This window comes from Thermobia domestica, chromosome 1 (assembly GCF_964235325.1).
Source record: "Thermobia domestica chromosome 1, izTheDome1.hap1.1, whole genome shotgun sequence".
Lineage (NCBI taxonomy): Eukaryota > Metazoa > Arthropoda > Insecta > Zygentoma > Lepismatidae > Thermobia > Thermobia domestica.
The window spans coordinates 306,271,085-306,295,834 of record NC_137454.1 but is presented as its reverse complement, the minus strand read 5'-3'; the positions used below and the strand labels follow the sequence as shown (position 1 = coordinate 306,295,834).

The window sequence follows — 24,750 nt, the reverse complement described above, 5'->3', positions numbered from 1 at the left end:
AAGCTATTGGTCCCGTCCTTAATACGCCATCATCATCCCATGGAAGGCAATGGCAAACTACCATGGGTTCACCTTTCGCAGGGACCTTCAGATCAAACACCTACCTTCGGACAGAACACCACATCATAATCACCATTGAGAGAATTGTGCCATTTAAAACTACGTTGTAACTCATGCAACTTCTCATACCTAAACTGCTACTCAATAAGAACTGGTATGTTTGCACAATCACGGCTTGTTTCCTTGTTTGAAACATAAGTTTGTGTTAGGGGTGGCAAATTATTTAGAGCACAGGGGAGCACAATACAGGGCCTGCGTACAAGTTATGGTTTATTTGATTCTTTTATTGTGTACTTGTTTCAAATTAAATGTTGCAAACTTGCAAAAATTTAAATATACTCTTTTTCTCTGCATCACGAAATATGTATGAGAATATGACGTTTTTTCTCAAAAACTATAAGAATTATATATATAAAAAAACGCTTAACTTACTATTTCTTCACAATAATAAATTATTTCACTTGTATACAGGTTTATTTTCTGATCTTATGTTAGTCTGTCTTCACAACACATGCTGATAATGCTAGTAAAATAATTGCTCAGTAATTATTCAGTAATAATTTAATAATTTATTTAGGAATAATAATTATTATTCAGTAATTGCTCAATAATAATTTCAGTTTCTGTAAGTAAACTTTTCTCTTTTAGTTTTATGTGAAAACGTTAAGTTTTCGTGGTGTTCAGTGGTATAGCGCTTACCTCTGATGCGTGGGGCCGCTGGTTCGATCCCCGGCTAAATATGTTTTTTGGTGGATAGCAACGTGGCCGTGGGTTTTCTCGGAGTTCTCCCGTTTCCTTTCACTTTTCACCCCACCAATTCTTCCATCATCAATCACTTGCAATCTCCCTTAACCTAAAGGGCATAATCGTGGGACGTTAAACTGAAATATTTCATTTTTTAAAATTAAGTTTTCCAATAAACGTATACTTTCATAAGCGATCCGAACGTCAGTTCTCACCAAAAAATCAAATCCGTTTCTCCTTCAACAAAGGCGGAATTACCAGATGCGTCATTTAGGGGGGTGGGCAGGAAGGGGCAATTGCCCATCCCCAAGAGTTTGAGGAATACATATACTTTAATAGATTGTCTACTAATATACTAGTACAAAACGTGAAAGTCTTATGTCGGTGGTGCTCTTGCCCCCTCAAGCGAAGTCTGAAATAACGCTCTGGGAATTACTTTCATTTTTTTACTTTCAAGTTTCTAGTTATTTATAGCAGATCCATTTTCAACGAAAAAAAGTTCGTTACTTAATTCTTTATGTCTGTGTGTCTCTCTGTTTGTCCGTCTGTCTGTTACTTGCGAATTTTTCAATGTTGAACCCTGCATTTGATAGAGCATCAAAAACTATCTGAGAAAGTATTAAATAATTAAATTTTTCGCTCCACTCTTATCGTTCCCGACATATTGGGCAAAAATGGCCGATTTCCAGAGGTTTAAGGAGCCATATCTCAGGAACTGTAAGTCATACAGAGATGATATTGGTGCTAATCAATACTTAAAAGGATGGTAAATATTTTGGTACCAAATAGTAACCTCTGGCCACTGTCCAACTGGACACTCGTTTGGCCAGTGGTCATCAATTAATATCGGTACCAAAATATTTACCATCCTCTTAGGTATTGACTAACACCAACATCAACTCTCTATGACTTACCGTTCTCGTGATATTGGCCAAAAAATGGCCGATTTCCATATATTTAAGGAGCCATATCTTGGGAACCGTAAGCTATAGAGAGATTATATTGGTGTTGATCAATACCTAAGAGAATGGTGAACATGTTGGTACCAAATAGTAACCGGTGGCCACTTGCCAACTGGCCACCGTTCTCCAGATATGAGCCAAAAAAGTTCGAATTTCGGGAGATTTAAGGAGCCATATCTCTGGAACTGTAAGTCATAGAGATGATATTTTGCGAATTTTTGCGAGGTGCGGATAAATGATTTATTTTTACATGTAGGAACAATCACAGTTATCCTTCCCACTCCATCTCTCCATTCTTTTTAAGTTGTTCTGGCAATGCTCTTGGAGCATTCTCAACTGGTTTAAAACTGAAAATATTGTTGAAATCTCAAAGAAAACTTTCGTTGGAATCTACTTGTCTCTACGAACTCCGTGGCAAATGACGTATGAGCTGCATTCTGAAGAAGTCTGTGATTGTCTGTGCGTTGATTCAGATTATTCTTCCGTCTTAATGTATTAAAAAGTATGTGGTTGATGGTCTGGAAGGTAGTTTACAAGTCGGAAATAGCGATTATATCCAAAAGTTTCAAGTTGCATGTGAAAGAAATTTCACAGGGGATAGCTTATAGTCGTACTGTAGTAGCTCAGCACTATTGTACCAGGTCGTGGCAAAAAAAAAAAAAAAAAAAAAAACACAAACAGCACAGCATAGGGCACACTCGTATTCCAACAGAACCACATAAGCTGAATGTACTTTGCAAGTTTGCTGGAAAGTGATTAGCGATAAACATGTGAAGAACTAAGAGTTATATGTATCATTTCATCATCCACTGTACACCAAATACTAATGAAAAACGTAAGCATGGGCAAAGTATTAGCAAAATTCAAATCACAGCATCTTTTCGACGTGAAGAAGTAGATTACATAGATCCAGTCGAGTCGCGTTCATGTTATGAACACTTCCTTTTACGTTTTGCAATGCTTTTTAAAGCATATTTACATCTATTATTTTTAGAAGTTCGGCTTTCATTTCAGTTTTACGTGATACTATCTGAATCTCCACCTACGACATCCTGATTTGAGGACATTCAACTTTTTCCCTACTCACTTAAAAATACAGTTCTGACGGTCAAGGTTAAGCTATTTGTTTTCCTCTCTTTAGGACTTCTGTGATAGAGTAGTGATGAATTGCCATAACTTTTTTATATACAGAAGTTTTTGCCAGAGGAATAAGAGAGTTAATTTTCCATTCCAGCTCGATGAGATGTAATATAAAACGCATAGCTTCTAAAAATCATCTGAATTGCTTCATTCACCATAGCTAAACTGCATGCAACTAAACTGATAATAATTGATAGTGTAGTGTGTTCAAATGTTCATATTAAAGAACTAACGATTAAATAAAGTACAAAAATGAAGGTGTTTCTAAATATCAATAAGTACTAAATTTTCGCATGTCCGAAAGCAAAAAAAAAAAAAAAAAAAAAACTCTGAGAAGTTTTGTAGACTTGGACATAAATAAAATAATATCAAATATAATCGTATGGACCGCTTGAATGTGAAATGGCCTAATTCCAAAATTCAAATTTTCCAGGAGTGAAATTTGAAGTTCGATATGTCATGAACAATCCATATTTTGTAACCAAATTCAAACTAAGTACTTTATTTACTATTTACAAAATTCTTTTTCTTTTAAAAAATACCCATCCATAATACTGATTAATAGCATTAGTTCAATTACTTTTTATTTTTTATTTTATTTTATTTTATTTTATTTTGAGTTAGTTCACTTAGCATCCAAGCCATATACCATTTGCTTTTGTGAGAGCTCTGTTGGGAATCTAGGTTAAAATATCCACACTTTTATATAGGAATATAGGAAATATTCAAAATAGTAATAATAAGTACCATATCACTCACATTGTTTTAATTCTGTGTAATACGCACTTCAATTTCTGGATCTATTCACTTTGAGTGCCATATGATTGGATAGTCCTTTACCACAATACCTCGAAGTACTGAGAATCTTTACATATTTCATTGCAAACCTAGTGCAGCTCTAGGTTTACTGTTGTACATGTTTATTGCGGTATAAGCTACATACTAAGAATAACCTCTACTACCCATTAAGATTAACAAGTCCCAGATAATAAGGCACTATTAATATATGAGGGCCGTTCGGAAAGTAACCTCGGATGGTTAAAAAAGAAACACCAAAGTAGAGAAGAAGAATTTATTATTATATATACATCTGAAAACTATATCTTTGCTCTATTTTGCAACTTAGTGTCCATAAACATTAAAGCACTTATCATATCTTTGCACTAGCTTAGAGATTCCATCAGCATAAATATCTCCCGCCTGTGCCTTGAGACAGCCTGTGGCCGCATCTTTCAACTCCTCATCATCGCGCGCAGTGCTTTCTGTAGCCTAACCTCTGTATCACTACGTCATATAACAGAGTCCTGGAAATTTTCGGAGATTCATCGGAAAGCTCCGAGATTGTGAAACGTCGATTTTCACGAACTTTTCCATCAATTTTCTGAACGCATTCATGAATGTTTGTCCACTTTTGAATGAACGAATCCACTCACTAACAACTCCACTTATCACACTTGATCCCGATGAATAGATGCTGCCGAATATTGTTTTGTCGTAAGAAAACGTATAGCAGCTCGCACCTCGCACTTGGCTGGATTTTCTATTGCAACATACATTTTGAGACGCTACAAAAGATAAATTAGTGATCAAATAATCTTCACTCTACCACGGCTGGATGCAGACTGATATACGCACACGTCTGTGCAAAGATGATAGCGCTGTCCCCATTATTTCACGCACAGTGACCAATCAGCCAATCGGAGGTTACTTTCCGAACGCGCCTCATATATCGATAATTTGTTTCATACACATTCTTTGTACTATTTCACAATCATCGGCAAAAATTCCCAATTCATCACTTTAAACACTGTTTGACAGTAACTTACAAGTTGTTCCTTTCGAATTATCTTTACTACTTCTTCTTATCCATATCGATAGTACCTGATATCACCATCGTTTTGCGTAACCATTCTTTAATACAATGCAGACCATCATCGTTACAGACTAAAGCGTTAGCATAATAAATGAATCTCGTATGATAAGATTTACAATATTCAATACGTACGTTCTTACAATATTTATAAGGTCCTTTGTAATAAATAGTTTTCATTATTCAACATTACTTTTATATATTTTTCTTCATTATTGATTCATACAATTTTTAATTCAGGTAATTTCTCTTTGAAAAGACAATCTACATAAATTTAACGTTTATAAATTTTCTTGAAATTAAATGAAAGTTTTTCGTAGCAAATAGATTAGATGATATTTGGTTGCATAAACAGAACGATTGTATATTATATAATTATTGTACACTCTAATTATCTTTGTAGCACTGCTCTGATTGGATTGGATTGAAATTTGATTTCTGGGCTTTCGGCATTTATGGTCATGTCAGTCCGTCACGTGTAAGGGATGACACTACCTAGGGACTTGGAGAGAAAGAAAGGAATAAGTAAGGAAGAAAGTGGCCTGTGATCATTGTTAGATACCATCCCGGCATTTGCCTGTGAATAAAGAAAAGCCAGGAAAACCTCACTCAGGATGGCTGGCCTGGAAAAGCTTTTACACTTTCGACCGAATGTCTCCACCGGGTATCGAACTAGTACTGGTCTGAGAAAATGATTAACTACAAAAGTAAAGAATGTTGAAATCAGGAAAATAGAATGTACTCATTCCTTTGCGTGGGTTTTCTCGGGGTTCTTCCGTTTTTCGCACACTTTCTTCACTCCACCATTTCACCCATTTTTCATCATCACCGTCTCCTTAAGGTTGGTTTAAAGGGACAAGTTTTGCCGATAGATGGCACTACAGCCTTCGTATCTCCCCCTTGTATTTATTTGCCTTTCACGAAAATTCACGATTTTTTTTTTTTTTTACAAATTTCAACCTAGAGACTTCATTGTTGAAATGGCTTGATTGTTGAAATGGATATCCAAACCTTTAACAATGGAACTATTGCAACAAGGAAGAAAATTCTAAATAAAAAATCGGCACGGATTGTTCCCTTTAATAGGTTATGAAGTCCCTTGTCTAAACATTTGAAGTCTCTAGGTTGAAATTTGTAAGAGAAATTGTAAATTTTCGTGAAAGGTAAAAAATACATGGGAGAGATACGAAGACTGTAGTGACACCTATCGGCAAAACTTGTCCCTTTACACTAACCTTAAGCCTAGCCGGCATAACTATGGGACGTAAAACGTAAAGATTTCATTTGATTTCATCTCGTTCCTTTTAGGAAACGAAGATCGAAGTATTTTTCTAACAGGTGGAACAAGGAATTGAACGTGCTACTGACAAGAAAAAGAAACAAAGTTCGGTTTTAAAAAGGACATTCTGAACATTGTAATAATTATCCTCTTTCATTTCAGCCCAATCTTCGATTTCGTATAAAAAAGATACTCTCTAGGAGAAGAATAAACTATTTAAAAACATGAGTACATAAATATAAAGCAATAAACAAGGCATCGTGAATAACTATTCTAATTAGTGATAATATTAAGATAATGATTCCTTAGTTTCAGGAATTAGTGTCTTCTTATTTTCGTGCATGGCCTATCATGTCAAACTATCTTCTGTAGTTTGACACTTTTAAAAACACCTTTAAGAACATTATCATTTAAATAAAACAATATCTTTTTAAAAACCTTTATAAGAACATTATCTTAGAACGTTTGAATGCTTATACCTCTCTTAAAAACATGATTATCAACGAGTCAATCTAGCATAATCGAAATTTCCTATTTATGTATGCATAACGTGTTTTGCTTTACTTGTAAGGAACATTGTCTTTTCAGTTCCGAGGTTATGAAACCTGAAACTATAGTTTATGTAAAATAATAGCCCGCAAACTCAGAGCTTAATATTCCCATCGAGGATCAATCTCGATCATTTATACTAAGAATGTGAACCTAAGCATTTAGCTACAAGGACGGAAAGCTTTTGAAATAAACGTTTTGCTTACAAATGCGAAATTTTGTATTTGTTTAACACCTCACAGAATGCCTCAAAGTAAATTAAAAATGTTCTTAAAGAAAAGTTGGCATTGTGCCACCTGAAATATGTATTTAGAAAAATGTATCACAACTTCAAATTATCTGTCCTCGAGAGTAGCAGAAAACGGAACTTAGTTGTGGTATTAATTCCAGCTTAATATATTTAAATAAACGTCCTTGACCATACTACTTCTTGTCTGGTTGTTATCTTAACTATTTCAGTGAACATCTATACAATCATGCTGCAGTATCTATTTTACTTCTTAAAACTGCTTGATAGATATTATCATAATGCGGCGTGCCGCAGAACAACACGGCAAGTAATTCGACCTTGGTTAAACAGACGAAACGAAACCACCACTTTAAGAAGAGTCGCATCTTGTCACGTTTAGGAGAAATGATTCTTATGAACTTATTTCTAGCTGACGAAAATATTGTAACTTCGTTTTATATGTATAGAGCCGAATAATAATAATAATAATAATAATAATAATAATAATAATAATAATAATAATAATAATAATAATAATAATAATAATAATAATAATAAATTTTCAAATAAAACAAATAAAATTGGGTTTCCAATAACGTATGTCATAACATTAACGTTAATAGGATAATGTTACTGTAATTTCTAGGTGATAAATGATACACTGTCTAAATTTTAGTAATGAACCACGCCCAAGTAATTAACAATATGCTTTTCTAAACTTGGGTATTCAATCAATCTTGTTGTTCACCTTAATGCCTCATCCATCAAGTATGTTGAAAGCGAGACATTGTTTTGGCACCTGATCCATAAAAGTTGATTTTCATTCTCGGAGAAAGCATTTTTATCGCTTACTTTACACAATGAAAACATTTTTATTTGTTTGTATTGGTTAACGGAGGAAAATGATGAAGAGACGCAATACAGCACATAACAAGTATCTGTGTTCCTTTTTTTTTCAGTTACGATCATCTTGCTATTAATACAAATTAATAAGTTATTATTTGCTGTCTCTTTTAAACCGTCATTCCATAAAACTACAAATAAATATTGCAATCGTTTTGTCGTTTTGTAAAATTATTATGAAACGTTATTCCAAAAAGTGATTGAACTTACTCGGTATTCGTCCCTAACAGCACAATTACATAGCAGGCATGTGCCTATCATGTTCCCTCAGGTACATGGGAATGTGTCCAGTATGTGCCTTATGTACCTCTGAGAGAGAAATCACATGGATGGCAAGTGATAGTCACAATCTATGTCCGTCCCTAGGTACATGCCTGACATGTACCTGCGGAACGTGCCTAGTATGTTCTAGGTATGTTCCCCATGCCATAAGCGTCAATGAATCACAAAATTACTCCCCCAAAACATGTTAAATCGCCTATATGCGTAATGTGTTTACATTAAGGTGACTTTAAAAACACTTTAAACAAGTAAAAAAATGTTCCCAAGAGGGGGGGCGAACCACCAACATTTGGATTACTAGCCGCGTATTCTTCAGACTTAGCCACGGAGCCGATGAAGAGAACGTCGCTTGTAGAGGGATAAACTGTTGAGGTGTTTTGAATTTAGCTAATGAGAGTGCTCCTTTAACCGCGTATATTTGACGATAACCGTTTGGGATAAGATAAAATTTGTTCGCCATGTAATTTTATAACAAAATGACGACTGTCTATTTACTTTATTTCATGGTTCTTCCATATTCCCTTTCAAATGATCGGCGACAGTTGCCATCTAATAAAGTTGATGAGTTTGTTGCTTCTAGTACACAATCACTTAGAAAAAGAAGCAACAAATGCATCAAATGTGGGAGATGAATTTAGAACACCTAAATGTAGCATGTCCAGCACATCTTGTGCTGTTAGGGTATCTGAAACAGTATATACCTAAAGGACGTACCTAGAACACGACATATAGGCTATATGTCCCAAGTGACGACATAAAAATAAATGATGCTAGAGTGCGACACTGAGCCAGGTATATAAATGCTATATTTGTGTTACATTGTTGCAAACATCAATTATTTGAAACAAGTACCTAAAACTGTAGATAGCTGAAACACATTAATATCATATGTGCCAAGTGTCGGGTACATAAAAGGAAGCAGGGACACCTAAATGGCACATGCCAAGCATATCTTGTGCTCTTAGGGGTTATGTTATAATTGATAGGAAAGCAAAGGTTGTATCAATTCATAAAATACTGATAATTTTGGCTATTATCCTAACAGCACAAGTACATAGCAGGCATATGCCTATCATTTTCCCTCAGGTACATGGGAATGTGCCCAGTATGTGTCTTATGTACCTATATGTACCTATGAGAGAGAAATCACATGGATCACAAGTGATAGTCACAGTCTATGTCCGCCCTAGGCACATGCCTGACATGTACCTGCGGAACGTGCCTAGTATGTTCTAGATATGTTCCCCATGCCGTAAGCGTCAATGAACCACAAAATTATTCTCCCAAAATATGTTAAATCGCCTGTATACGTAATGTGTTTACATTAAGGTGAGTTTAAAAGCACTAAACAAGTGAAAAAAATTTACCCCAGGATAAGGTGGGTGCTAACCGCCAACCTTTGGATTACTAGCCGCGTGCTCTTCCGACTTGGCCACGGAGGCGATGAAGAGAACTCGCTTGTAGAGGGATAAATTGTTGAGGTCTTTTGAATTTGACTAATCAGAATGTTCCTTTAACCGCGTATATTCGACGATAACCGTTTGGGATCAGATAAAATCTGCTCGCCATGTAATTTTATAACAAAATGACTAGTGTTTATTTATTTTATTTCATGGTTCTTACATATTCACTTTCATATGATCGGCGACAGTTGCCATCAAGTAAAGTTGATGCGTTTCTTGCTTCTAGTACACAATCGCTTAGAAAAAGAAGCAACAAATGCATCAAATGTAAGAGATGAATTTACAACACCTAAATGTAGCATGCTTAGCACATTTTGTGCTGTTAGGGTATCTGAAATAGTATGTACCTAAAGGACTTATCTAGAACATGGCAGATATATGTTTCAAGTGACTGTTAGAGTGCAAAACTGAGTCAGGTATATTAATGCTATATTTGTGGTATATAGTTGCAAATATCAATTAGGTATAACGAGTACCTAAAACTGTAGGTAGCTGAAGTATATACTTAGCACATGATTATCATATGTACTAAGTTTCGGGTACCTAAAAAGTAGCTGGGACACCTAAATGGCACATGCCTAGCACATCTTGTGCTTTTAGGGTAAGAAAAACTAATTAATTCTTTTCTCGTATTTAGTTTTTTTTTTTCAAGAAAAATTTCCATTAAGTTTTTTAAACAAAGTATCAATTTCTCCACAATTTAAGCTTTTCTATGCCATAGAATCAACTACACTGTCATAAACGGTGCCACATCAATCAAAAGATTTAAACAAAATAATCTAAAAATGCTCCTTGAGTTCTTCAATTGGAATTAAGAAATTACGGTTAAACGCTAGATAATGAACATGCTGTTAAAAAAATATATATTGCTACATACTGCACAATATACACAGCAAAAATGATAGTGTTAATACAATTCAACATAGACCAGTAGTTCCAGCGTACATGCCACTTTAGCATATCGTTTTAACAGGAATGATACAGTGTTACGGCTAACACGGGCCAGTATTAACGGTTTGACACAGAGCTGATGTAAGAAAACACCACGGTGATGTTAAAGAACTAGATGAATGAACAATAAAATGCGAAAATAAGAACATCGCCATGGTCTCTTTTCAATATATCGCACAGTCTATGGAAGAATGTTACAACTCAAAAAATGGAAATTTTCAGCTCTCATCACTCAAAAGAAAATAGAGAAGGGAATACTACCTCCACCTGGTGGTATTTTTGCATAAACGTAACTAAACAAATTAACCCCTAGATGGCAGAAATACCAGTATTCCAGGGAGCGATTTTGGTACAATAACAAATTTTAACTCATGTACCCACAAATGTGTAATTTTAATTTGTAACAGTCTTCCACCGGGTGTGCGATACCCTGTGTTTCTAGTAACAACCCACGTCTTTGGTGCGAGTGGTCTCGGGTTCCATTGCCGGTGGGGACACTCGGTCGAAAAGGTGAAATAACTTTTTCAGGCCAGCCGCCCTGAGTGAGATTTTTCCTGGGTTTTCCTCATTCACACCAGGCAAACCCGCCGGGATGGTATCTAACATAACGACCCCAGGCCGCTTCCTTCTTTTCCTCCAATTCATCGGACAGTGTGATCGCTGAGGGACGTTATCCCTCATATGTGTAACGAGCTAACGTGGCCATAGATGCCAAAAGCCCAGAAATCTAATCACTAATCTAATAACAACCCAGCATGGTGAAGGCTAGGTATTAAAGTACTAATATCGATAACTGTATTATTCGTCAGTGATCGGCGAAACCTCTCATTTGCTAAGTACAATCACTCAGCAAAGGTATCACAGCTATATCAAAATTTTCTGTATCAGATTGATACAACTATACTGTATTTTTTATCGTGTACATTAGTTCAAGGATATCATAAATACGTAAGTAAGTAATATTGGAGAATTAGTTTTTATTTTTTGTTACAACTAAAGCTTTACGCAGTATATTTGACATTTATACCAAGTAAGAAACAACGTATTATATTTTTTGTAATCTTTCTTGAAAATAATTTTATGGGTGTATGAATTCTTTGACAAAATATTACATGAGCTGAAGTGCTGCCATCTGTTTCCAATGTTCGATGTTCGGATTATTTCAAGCAATGAAGACTCTTCAATATGAGGCTAAGTGAAGAACATGAGACACCGTGTTTATTACTTTGGTGGTCATTTCCCAATGCTCTCCTTTCATCCAGAAAAAGTGATTGAAAAATCAAAACATTAAAGTTCACTATACAGTCCTGTTTTTCTCTTCCTCACCGACTTCCTAACCACTTTTTGTGAATAATTTATGGTACACTTTTTGTCCTTCCTAATAGTCATGTATGTTAGTAAGAAAGAAAAGGTTTCTTAAACGTAGTTGTTTGGCAACTGTACACAAAACAACACCAATAGTGTGTTACTAAAATAACTTCAACAAAAATCAGGGACCATGTCAAATAATTGAGTAACCACTACCATTTTAACAATTTTCTCCAAAACACGATGGAGTTCAAGTAGCACGAGGTTTGTGTCAAAATGTAACATAGAACCATTGTGTTAAATTAGAACAACCATATTTTTCCAATGTAGTTTATAAAGAACTGACGTTATTTGATTGAACTTAAATTACAATTCCAATATCAATGGTATTTTTTTTTTACATGATAACGATATTCAGAATTCAGTCAAATGAGGTTAGAATTAAAAAGGCAAATTTGGTAAACTATTTTCATAAGATGACATTACAGTAATATTCAAAAGTTATTAATATCAAATTACAACTCGACTCACAGAAGAAGAAAAATATTTGCTACTACTTTACTGGACATCATTATATGTAAAACCGGTTTCGATTAGAATTTTAGAAGAAACATGGCTTTCACAGAAACTTCTACTATCAATGATTATGAAACCGTGGAAGTGAGAAATACGGCCATTCATACAGTAAGCAGTAGCCAAACATCAAGTCCGTCTTTTACAGTTATAATTGTTGTCCAATTAAAATTTTGACTCAGATTTTTAAACCATTATATGGAAGGAAAACTTAAGAATGATTGCACTATAGAATGTTGAGGTAGTTAATCAGTTGTCGAATTTTCTCTAAAAGGTAAATTTGAAAGGAAAAGAACTCAATTGTGTTGAAAATTACACTGTTTAATAATATTACTAATGTACAGTCCTGTTTAAAATAGTGGCCATCGATCTTTCTCTGCAAAGCCCTGCATTCTTATTTATAGTTGGAATTAAATCAAACAAATGTGAATTTTTAGATTTTTATTTAGAGCCAAAATACCTATTAGAATTTTCTAAGTACGTTTGGCAGAATATGGCTTAAAGCAATGGGGTGGCCAATACTTTTTGAACATGACTATACATGTAATTATCAACTACGAAAAATGTCTTGATAACACTCACGAGCGGCCAGCCTAGTTTCTAACTTTATAAAACATTGTAAAAAAACTTATATGTTCTTTGCATAATTATCACAAGTACGTACTATTTGATATAGCTCGACAACGGTTCTTTGATGCCTGAGACGCTGAAATTGCAGGCAGTTCTCAATCATAACTCTATATTGATACCTATTGACAACAGCTGATCGAGAATTAATAATTTCTAACTATTATTGTCCACATTTGGTTATGTGACGATTTGTTATGTATATTTAGCTATAATTATGTGATCCAGCGATTACGTCATTCTTGCCAGATTTTAATAGTTGTAGAGATATTTGTAACGTCATCTTAACAATTCGGTACTAAAAAGATTCTACCAGATTTTGATCCTACAAAAAGAAAGGTAATAACGCAAAGTAAAACGTATTTGGAAAGGTAGAAACACTTTCCATTATTTTTGTCTTCAACCCTCGGAGGAACTATGTATACTATGGTGTTAGAACTCGAGAACATGAATTAAAGAAGTCACTCATGCATAAGTCACTTCTAAGAGTGTTCGGAAGCGTTGTCTCTGTAGATGGTTGCCTAATGAATAGAATAAATCGTAATCCGAAGTGCAATGTCCAGGAAGTATGACAAATACATTAGCCTTTCCAAAACAAGTAGGATGCAACGGTGCAACATATGACTTCGCATTGTCTTAAAGCAAAATAATATCTATGTAATTCACAAGCACTGGTTTAAAGGAAAATTATCAGTATTTTGGTTTTTCATGCACACGTTTCATTCGTCGCCAGACCATCTGGTATTAGTTCATCATGCACAATATGGTGATATTGTTTTTAGCGTCCTTTCAGCAACGAGGCTATATGAGATGTGAACCTACAGCTTAACATGGGATCTGAACTACATGAGCTCCCACCTGGAATCGAATCCGGGATCCCACTCCAAAGGTGCATGCACTAATCGCTTAGCCACAAGGGAGATCTGGACAATAACAAATACTGAACCTTCTGACAATGTAGTGATTATTTTGGTTGTTTGAGAATTGGCTAATGTGGTGACATAAAAAATGGTAATGACGTCGTGCAGTATTATAAAGAACCTACTTCTCATCACAGATCAGTATTCTGTTCAGAAATGGGTCCTTCTTCTAACAAAGAATCACAGGCATTTGCCTATGTCGTTTTCTGAGCTATAGTTAACTCTTGTGATACCAAGTGCTCCCACTTTATAAGATTTTCCAAGCTGTTGGAGGTTTAGGTTTCTGGTCTGGAGTTGAATGTTTCTCGTGAAGCCTCACTTGTTTGCTCATTACTGGTCTCAAGAGCTGCCTCGAATTCCTCGTTGTCTGAGGCTAGAAGACGTTATCTGTATGATGCGCACTAGAAGGGTTCATCACCATTGTTAAATTTGTTAAATTGTCATTAAACTTTTCGCTCATTTAGCACATCTTTATTGAATACCCGGTATGTCTTTATTTCCGTTCGACTAACGTTTGTTTCAGTTTAAAATCATAAAACATAGCAAGTATAACTCAGTTTTGGATATCGATATTTCATGTGTCTTGACTGACATTCTCGTTTAACTGTAGCGACCTAAGCCAGTAGACTGCAAGGAGAAACACTAACCATGCGTTCTCTTTCACCTCGAAATGTGTTGTAAGTGGTGAACGTAGTGTTATATGATACCCAACACAGTTAATTATACGTGTTATATCCAATAAAATAAATTAAATATATAAAAGTAGGAGTATTAAATAGTATTAGGAATTATTTGTATATTTAAGTGTGTCGTTATAGCTTGCAAGACACGGTTCATTTATTTAGACAGTATACTGTAGCAGTATGTAGAGTTTTGGTGTACCATCATATTGTCAAAGTTTTATTTACACTTTCGTTATCCACAATTGTATCATAATAATTATTAATTGGGTGATGCGTGTACATTTCAAGATAGCAGATTCATCTGTGTACTCTAAATCATTTAATGTGAAGCACTTATGTATTTAGTAGAACCCCAAAAATATAGTCTATCATCATTGTGATATTTTGCAGAAACATTTCTATTTAGACAAATAGTTTATAACTATATGTAACGTACTATTGTGTAACCAAAGATTACACATGTGAAGATATATTACCTAAATAATTAACAAATTAACATAAACAACTATTTGTTATTGTTATTGAAGTTTCTCATAACCTAAATGAGCCTTTGAAACATTCAAAAGATTAAGAAAGGGATAGTAGGTATAAAGGGATTCCACAAGAAAGTCAGACAGAGCTTACATTTTAGAGTCACAATTCCAGCATTTATTTCGTGCAATTAACAAAAAGCATGGAAAACTCCAGGCAGAGATGCCGGAATGCAAATTATAAAAAGGCTTCTCGATAACAAATCGTTTGTGGATGTTTGCATGTGTTCTCACTTTAATCTTTAAGGATGGAACATCGTTAATATGTCGGCTAAGGACTGTGTCCTGGATTCGATTTCCGATTGAAGAGCATTGAAAATCCAATTGCACGCTCAGAATTTTTTGTTGGGAGGGGCTCAAATTCTGGGGTCCAATACTACAAGCCCCTACATTTGTATATTATTGAACGAGTATTATTTTGCATCCGAAAAGAAGATAAGTAATTGTAAGACACTTCCATCTATATTTTCAGAAAGAAAGAATTGGATTGTTTCTATAAGAGAAAGAGTACAGATGAAGTGTAAGATCAAATTTTAATGCTACATCAATCATTCTTCGGTGAAACAAGCATAGATTTATTGAGAAAGAGTACAAATGTATGTTGAGTCAGGAAGTTCTGGGGGCTTCCGGACGCGGTGGGCCCCCTGTGAGTGCGTCCCTGATAATGTTGGTTCGGATTTCACCTTAAACTGTAGCTAACAAGAGACACTAAACTTCAATAAACAAACAAACATCGAAAATCGTTCCAAATTTATTACAATTTCAATTTTATTCTCTCAGAATCTAAGTCTTATGTATCTTGCGTTTTTATATGATACATGAAGACGGGCAAAAAGAGATAACATGAACTAATGGAAACCATATCCGTGTCATCTAGATCATAGAAAGTTTCAGATGTGAGGGTAAAGTTAAAGGAAACTAAAACTTTTCTTTGAAAGCGGCACCCTTATTTTCTTTCTGCATCTTAATTGTTCCGCTAGTAAAACTTCTTGAGTCGGCTGCAACTTTTTTAAGTGTAGAACATATTTATTGACTTATGGTTATTCTCCGCCAACTTTGGGGAAACTGCTTCCACTTTTCAACCAACCTAACACGCAACCAGGAAGTTAAACTCTTGTAGGAGGGTGTGCGCAAGATCACACTCGTGGCAGATGAAAGCTAACGATCTCGTTAAACAGCAGAACGATTGCTGACCTCAAGTAATAGTACATTGATTGTCCTCTTTTAAGTAATAATTTTACCTCAAATCCAATGTTCTTGGAGCACAGACTTTTAAACACTAAAACAGTAAAACATTTCACGATAAATAAGAAGTAAGTACATAGCAAAGCATTATACTCGATCCGCAGAAGGCACGATGGCTCAGTGGTAGCCCTCCCCACTGGTCTAGTGGCTGGCACGTGCGCATTTGGTGTATGAGTTCTGGGTTCGATTCCCGGTGGGAGAGCCTTTGGAATTTGAACTGTCCTCGATGTTTCTGTGTTCGTGTCTCTGTCGTTCTAGGTTACTGGTAAAAGCGAGTAAAATTAAGTAATAATAAGTAATAAGCAAGTTAATGAGACACGTTCGGTGAATCAGTTAATTTTTAGTAGAAGAGCGTTCACCTCTTGTGCGTGGGATCCCTGGTTCGATCTCAGCTCGCACCAAATGGGTTTTGTGTTGGACAAATACCGGTTCGTGAGTTTTCTCGGGGTTCTCCCGTTTCCTACTTTTTCTTTATTCATTCCACAATTGCATTCTCATTGCCGTCTCCTTTAGCCTAGCTGGCATATCTGTGAGACGTAAAACTGAAAGGTTATATTTTAAATCGGAAGTTCTGGATCTGTTTGTTCATTGTCCATGAAATGTACCTGCTTTTAATGAAATTTGATGTGGCTTCCTCCACCCCTCTATTGTTTGGGGTTGTAATCCGTCAAGTATAAGATGGTAATATATACTCCTTGTTGCAAGTTTGCACATATTCATACAATACAATTTTCCGGTGAAAATTATTCGGTTTTGATCAAACTTAGTGTATAAATTATCCTAGTGTATACTTTATCTAGGGCACTAGAGCCAATCATCCCCGTTAATTGCGATTGAATCGATAAAGAAGTTGGGTAATTAGGGTATTTCCCCAAAAAGTTGGAAGTTTCCTTGTTTAAATAACATTCTAAGAAAATAATTTTCGTTTATAAATTTCCCCAAAATTATTTGATTTTGAAGGTATATGGAGTATATATTTTCTTTGAATTTTCTTCATCACTCTACTGCTTGGATTTAAAGTCTGTCTTGATGCAAAGGCGAATTCCTACCTATCCTGCTGTTTAAAAATATTTTGTTACAATTTTCGCAAGAAAAAAATATTACGAAGAAATATGATGCATATTTCCTTTGAGGCTTCCTAATGATTCCCATTGCATGGAGTTAAAATCAATAAAGAATAAGATAATGTATTATACCTACCACACGCTCTCATAATTTTTTTAAAAAAATATTTATTCCACTATATTTTTTGTAAAAGCGAAAAAATATACGAGAAGTAGGTGTGGAGTGGTGAAATATGGTATTACTACTTCCCACTTATCTTCAATGTAGAATCAATTTAGAATGAGAGAGTAAATTTAACTGATTTCTCCACCATTTAAAAAATATGTCCAACGAGAGTTTTCGTAAAATTATTTGATTTTACTGAGGCTTTCTCAAATTCGTAATGGTTGGATTGAATTCAGTCAACAGTAAAGGAGTTAATTAACACCAATTAACACTCTTCCTTGATTTAATCCACAAAGGAATATCCACGCCATTTGATCCACACTATAGCCCAGTGCCTGAAAAATTCCCCATCACTTTTGCTAAACTGAACAACTTATTCGGAGATCTGAATCTCACTAAATATCAAGCAGAGTGCTTGAGTAAAGTCTATAGGAACGAAATTTACTATATTCCAACATAGAATTTCATATTGTAAAGATCATAAATGAGCAATTTTCGGGTTACTATATAATGAAAAATTATTCTGTACTTGTATAAACATAGATGACTTGGAAAAGTATTTTGAAAGCATAAAAACAATAAATAGTCCTAATACAGAAAGCTGTTGTAAGTGGGGAATTCGAAAACAAATGTTATTATTATTATTATTATTATTATTATTTCTTGTAGAAATTACAATTATTTTAGATTCATGCTCCTACTTTAAATGTATAAGTTCTTAGTTTAATATAATGGAGTTTTGGGATTTCCATGCTAGTTGGACACTATGTATTCTATTTTCCAAGGCAGAAAGAGAAAAATCTTAAAGTCTCTGTGGTTTCTTTAATAATGGTAAAACATTTGCAGAAAACCGAGATGTTTCTTATGACCGGTAGGTAGAGAATCCAGAAAAGAAATAATCATGTACTTGCTTTCCTCAGAAAATCTCTTTCGGTTTACGTTCAACTTGGTTCGGATTCAACCTTAAACTGTAGTTCTACGATTCATCCTCCATTGGTGCTGAAAAGTAATGTACTCCAACCAACGGGCGCGATTAGTACGACTCCTTATAGTTATGTAACCAGCATATACAACGTTGTAATGTTGGTTGTCAACCTAATAGGGTTTTTTGTACAGTAACAACTACTTGAGACGTGTAAAGCAGAACGAAGTAAATTAAATTAGGTGATACTTTGCATTTTCTTCTATTCTATGGAAAACCCGCTAAAGAAAAAACTCAACTGGGCCCATGTGGATTTTTCGTGTTTAATATTTACTTTTTTTAAAATTATTCTCTTACATTTGTTTGGATCAAAAATGTTAAGTATTCTAAAAATGATCCCAAAAATTGGATCAAAAATTGCGACCTTGGCCGAGAATTTTAGGAATGATCCAAACAATTGCATCAAAAGATTGCGATCGTGGCCAATAATTAGTTTTCAGATAAGGGGCCACAAAATTTTTGACGACCCTTCAATAGAGTTTTCGTATTGTTTACGGAATAAACACATCATACTGAGTTAAGTGATGGTTTGGGTTTTTACACTATATGTATTTCTCCAAATATAAGGCGTACAAGAAAATTTTTGATTGAAATATATTGGAACATTTGATGCATTTTTGGATCAGGTACCACAACATTTTTGAACGACACCCTAAATCGAGTTTTCGTACTTTTTACGGAATAAGCACACCATATTCAGTTAAGTGATAGTTTGGGTTTGGCTTTGCTATATGTAGTTCTCCAGATATAAGGCCTACAAAAATTTTTTTGTTGGAATATATTTGATCTTTTGGGCCAATTGTATCACGGACAAAAAAATATTTGAACGGCCCTTAAATCGAGTTTTCGTATTTTTTACGGAATAAGTACGCAATACTGAGTTAAGTGATAGTTTGGGTTTGGCTATACTATATATAGTTCTCCAGTATCATATAATAAGTGAATTATCACTTAATAGTGCATAAAGTTTTTTTATTAACATAAAACAAAATAAACAATTAAAATAATATTTTTCAGTGCGAATAGTTAAAGCATCCAAAAATAAAAATAACCTGAGGCCAAGGTTGTGTAAACTAAAAAATAAACTTTCCCATAACAAACTATAGCGTAACACCTAGCTAACTTCGATATGTGCATCTGTGATTTCACAATTGTTTGCAGGAAAAGTTAAAAACAAAATATCTGGTGATGTTCTGGTGGACAAATACACGAATTTTCCAAAACTAAACAAAAAAAACAAAAATAACCTTTATATTTGTATACATAACAATAATATTTATCAAAAAACTATTATTTAACTGTTTAAGATTTAAAAATATAGTGACAACTAGTTGTGACAAACAAGAACATTTACGAGTATAAAAAAACAAATTTTATAAACAAAGTATACATTCTTTTGGAATCATTCATTCTGAATCCACCATTTCGGATTCACTTCGTTCCGTTCAGAGCTTCGACATGAAGTCTCTGAATAGCTGTCGTCAGGACATTAAGTATAAACTCAAAAAAAAAGTATAACTAAAGTATGGTATAGTATAACAAGTCAAAATTATTTATTAGCAATTTATATGTTTTTGTAGTTATTGTATGCTTCTTTCTTTTAGTACCATAATATATTTGTGCATTTGACTTATGTGTAATTGTTTCTTTTATTCTAAATATTAATTAATTACATTATGCATTCTTATTATTATTTTTATTCAATCTCTTTTATTCTACTATCTGTCACATCTAAATAAAATGTCATGGAACATTTGGGTAATGGTCTCCATGTGACAGGCAATAAATTATAACTATAATCCCACTATACTACCCGTTTATTATTGAGGTATACTAATACACTTTACCCATTACACCGTTAAGACTCAATTTTATATTCATTGTTTTTTATATATGTTACCAGATAGAAGGCCTACAAGAAAATTTTTGTTGAATTATATTTGATCTTTTGATCCAATTGGTTTAAGGGCCACATTTTTGAACGACCCCTAGACCGAGTTTTCGTATTTTTTTACGGAATAAGCACATCATACTGAGTTAACTGATAGTCTGGATTTGGCTACATTATATGTAGTCCTCCAGATGTAAGGCCTACAAGAAATTTTTTGCCTGAAATATATTGGATCCTTTGATCCAGAAAGTTATTTATGTGTGATGATACTCATTGCCATACTTTGCCACAATTATCCCTTCATTGGTATATAAACTTACCCAAGGTTTTCTATTATCCTATTCTAGTGGTTGAACATCGTGCTTCTTTCGTATTCAGCGTTTGGCGTCCATTTTTAGCACCTACCTACGCTTTAGTGAAAGGTAAACATGCATTTTTAGGTGGAATCCGAAAACCATTGTAATGTGTTCAAACTTCAATGCGCTCCCACTAGACAGCGTACTGTGATTATATGGACCAAAATCGCGTGCGCTAGCCACTAGACCTACGGGGAAGGCTGTTCAGCGTTTGATTGCACATGGGGAATTAATGATCAAACTGTATTCAGAAACGATAAAAAAAATCACGTTGTTCTCACTCAATAATTTAGTACATGTCTATGTTCGTCATCATAGATTTCATTGAGAAATGGACTGTTTACAGAAAACTATTATTTTTAATTAATAACTATTATACATCATAACATACGCATCTCTAATGCGAAAACTACTTATTACCTTGGTATCAATTTGTATCTTGTAAATAACATATATACCAATGCTTCCTTGTGGCTACATGTTAACATACCTAATTGTTGCACGAAAGGTCCTGATTCGATTCCCGGTGAGAACTCATCTGGTTCTGATTCCACGATTACATATAGATACATGTTTCATTTAAAAAACTAGATGCTGAAAGAGATTTTAAGTACCGAACCAATCAACCAAAGTACAAGTACACATAGTAAAAATTATTTCTGCAAGTATAGATCTCCTTTTCATCTCCCTCTTGTTTACAACCTTCATTTACTGCCTACTACACAGAAAAAAACGCATGTGGCGTACGTAAAAACGTAGGTTACATGCATAAATCCTGTAGTGTTTGGACTTAACGTACGACTATATCCAGCAAACGTATGACTGAAGCCGTATATTTTATAACACTTTTCATAAAATTTGTTCCATCTATACATATTTTCTGTTCGAAAGGAAGAACTATACATAGGCGGTAAGGCTACAGGAGACTGTTAGATGTAAGACATCCTGCAGCGGCATTACGTAACATCTAAGCATGAAAAAGGCAATACATATGTAGCATATGGATAACATGCTCCGTACAGATTTCCGTACTAATCATATGGATTCCGTATTTATACAATATACCGCTGTCCGGATAACAGACTTTTCTCAGTGTATACTTCAATCTCGATTAGTGGCTAGTTGGGCCTTGACCACCAGGAGTGGAAGTGATTTGTAGATTTTTCTTATTTATACTCTGCAATATGAATCCGATCGTCATGTGTTACAAATTTCTTCTAAGTTTTCCATGACGAAAAGGCTTCGAACACAAGACGAAAACAAGCGGTGAAGCTGGTTTTAAGTGGTGATGCTGAATTTGAATTTTTGAGTCTTAATTTTCTCTTTTAACTCCCGCGCTAACATGAATATATACGTTGATCTGCAGTGGATCACTGATAGAGCGTGTATGGGGTCCTTGGTTCGATCCCAACTGGCGCCAAGTGAGCTGTGTGGTGGAGAAACACTGTGTGTGTAGAATTTTCTGGGGGTCTTTCGTTTCCTCTCACTTTATTCATTCCACCATTTCATTCATTTTTCATCATCACCGTCTCCTTTAGCCTAGCCGGTATAACCGTGAGATGAAAAACTTGACGATTTCATTTCATTTTTCATGATTGTATATGCCTAACAAGAATGTTCAGAATTAGTCGAACAGTTCCGGTAAGATACTATTAAATTTGCATTCCAAACCTCTTCAGTCATGTATCTGTTTCACGAGCTGAAATGAATACTTATATGTATCACATCATTTGAAGTTTGCCACAAGGCACCTCTTCGACCCATACCAAAATAATCATACTTAAATATTTTTAAGGTTAAAAGACAATAAGAGATTGAGCGGAGATGGAATAATCGTAAAAAACTAAATGACAACTACGACTTCATCAACATATCATTACTGAAAATAAGTTGTTAAAAGTTTTCTTACGATGAGATGCAGTGAAGGTAATTCTTTCTTGCCACACATACAGTAGTTATTACAGTAAACTTTCATTTTAATTGTAGTAGGTGGAGACGAAAGAATAATGCTATCTTTATTAATATTCTTTTCAATCAAAATTCAAAAAATAAATTCGAAATACAACATTTCTTTTCCCTATATTTGTGCGACACACCGTTGACAACAGTTAATAGACATAAACCAAACCGTTGTTTATTTGCATAAAGATTCAATATCTTTGGTAGTATTGTGCAACAAAATTATCTCTGAGTATGAAGTTATCTTACTGATTTCTCTTTCCTAAGTACTGAAACGTCTATTGTGTTTAATTGATTCAATGGGAAGACATTTCCACTTTATTATAGCATTTCTTTATGTTGTTATTTCTTGAATTATCAGACTTCTCCAAACATGGAAAGGAACCTCATGCTTTGCGAGCTTCTCATTTTCTCTCTCCATGTTTTCATTTCAAGAAGCCAGAACCTTTACATAACAGTGTGTGAGTTATTTCTCACACGAGACGCTAAAGCTATCGATCAGAATAGTCCAGGTGGGCTAGAAAGAAACTAAAAGAGTTTCCCATGATTCCGCGGTGGGGAGAAGGAGAAAGTTAGCTACTTGCTAAAGAGTTTAACTGCGCTCTGGATTAGATCACATCCAGCGCATGTTACAGTTCACACAGCACACAGTAGCTCTAGTCGTGGTTTGCTTCTTAATTGATGTTAAGATTTCTAGTGAATGAAAAGACTTTGTAAAGTGTATTTTTGATGAATTTTCGGTTGAAAGACGATGGTACATGTGTCTTTATGATAAATGTACCCCGAAAATTACATTTCTATGGCTATAGATTGACACTCATACATTATCATTATTTTGTAACAGGGAGCCGAAGTGCTAAGCCTCCTCTTGATCTGGATGAGGTTCTTGAAACAATTCGAACTGCTTGGCCACCAGAAAAAGAAAACTCTTTGGGAAGGTGAGTTAGCAACATTTTCTGTATTCTTTATTTAATTTGTATTTAGCAATTGACTTTTTAACTGCTATTTAAATACTTATATGCATATTTTTGATTGATGTTTGTCTAAAATATAGTTCCGGCACAAATACTAACAATCAGAACTCGTAAGGTAATTTACGAATACTTAACTAATGTCTTCAATTAAATCTACAATCTGAACACTCGTAAAATAAAACTGAAAGAAAACATTGAGAAGAATAAATCACAATCCGGGATTTTATGACTGAGTAGCCAGAAGTATTTATCTATTTTGATCTAACAGTAAATTTTAAAAAAAACACTTTTAAAAACATGTGAACAATAATTATTTTTTAAAACTTCGATGCTGGAACTTTCTTGAAGTTTCTACAATGAGTATGTTCTGATTGAAAATTGTCACGAGATCTGTTTATTCGATATCAAAAGAAAAATTAATAATCATATGCTGATAACTCTATGTAGAGCATTCAGACAGCTAGTATGAAATCGGAAACAAATTCTTCGCCAATCCGTCTTTAGTTTGATTTATTTATTTATTTACTTGTACGTGAAGATTTTACTCTTGTAATCATGTCTTTTGCTTATGCTGCTTTTAAACTGAAAGTAAACACATCTGAAAAGAGTGTGAACCTGATATACAAGTACCATGCCTTTTTTCACATGTTTCAAACTATTTAATAAGAGTTTTATAATATAACAGTACAAAGTAATTTCTGCCATATAACGTTTCCAAAATAATTCGAAAACATATATGAAATCCGCTTTTAATGAAAATTAAATATTGAAAAAATGTAACAAATTTCTTCACGACACTAAACAACTCAAAACACTGACTTTTCATAAAATTTGAAACTACCTCTAAAAACACAGAAGTTGAACTTATAAATTTCCAGAAATAACTTAAATAATGAATTCCAATTTACGTAATACGCTTTTGGTTATCATGTCAGGTGGACATTTCCGCGATTAAGTCTGGGACATCTATTATTATCATATTATTATTATTATTATTATTATTATTATTATTATTATTATTATTATTATTATTATTATTA

At 34.3% G+C, this 24,750-nt stretch overlaps 1 protein-coding gene across 5 annotated transcripts in view; it reads left to right on the top strand.

Annotated features, from left to right (window-relative positions):
• The window catches only part of LOC145661863 (uncharacterized), a 269,229-nt gene that overhangs the window by 136,975 nt on the left and 107,504 nt on the right, over window positions 1-24,750 (top strand). For all 5 annotated transcript variants that reach the window (XR_014126908.1, XR_014126907.1, XM_081727209.1 and 2 more), the window contains exon 3: window positions 23,581-23,674. Coding sequence is in view for 3 of the 5 variants with exons in the window: in XM_081727209.1 (XP_081583335.1) it covers window positions 23,581-23,674 (94 nt within the window). In the remaining 2 variants the exon portion in view is untranslated. The remainder of the gene's footprint in view (window positions 1-23,580; window positions 23,675-24,750) is intronic.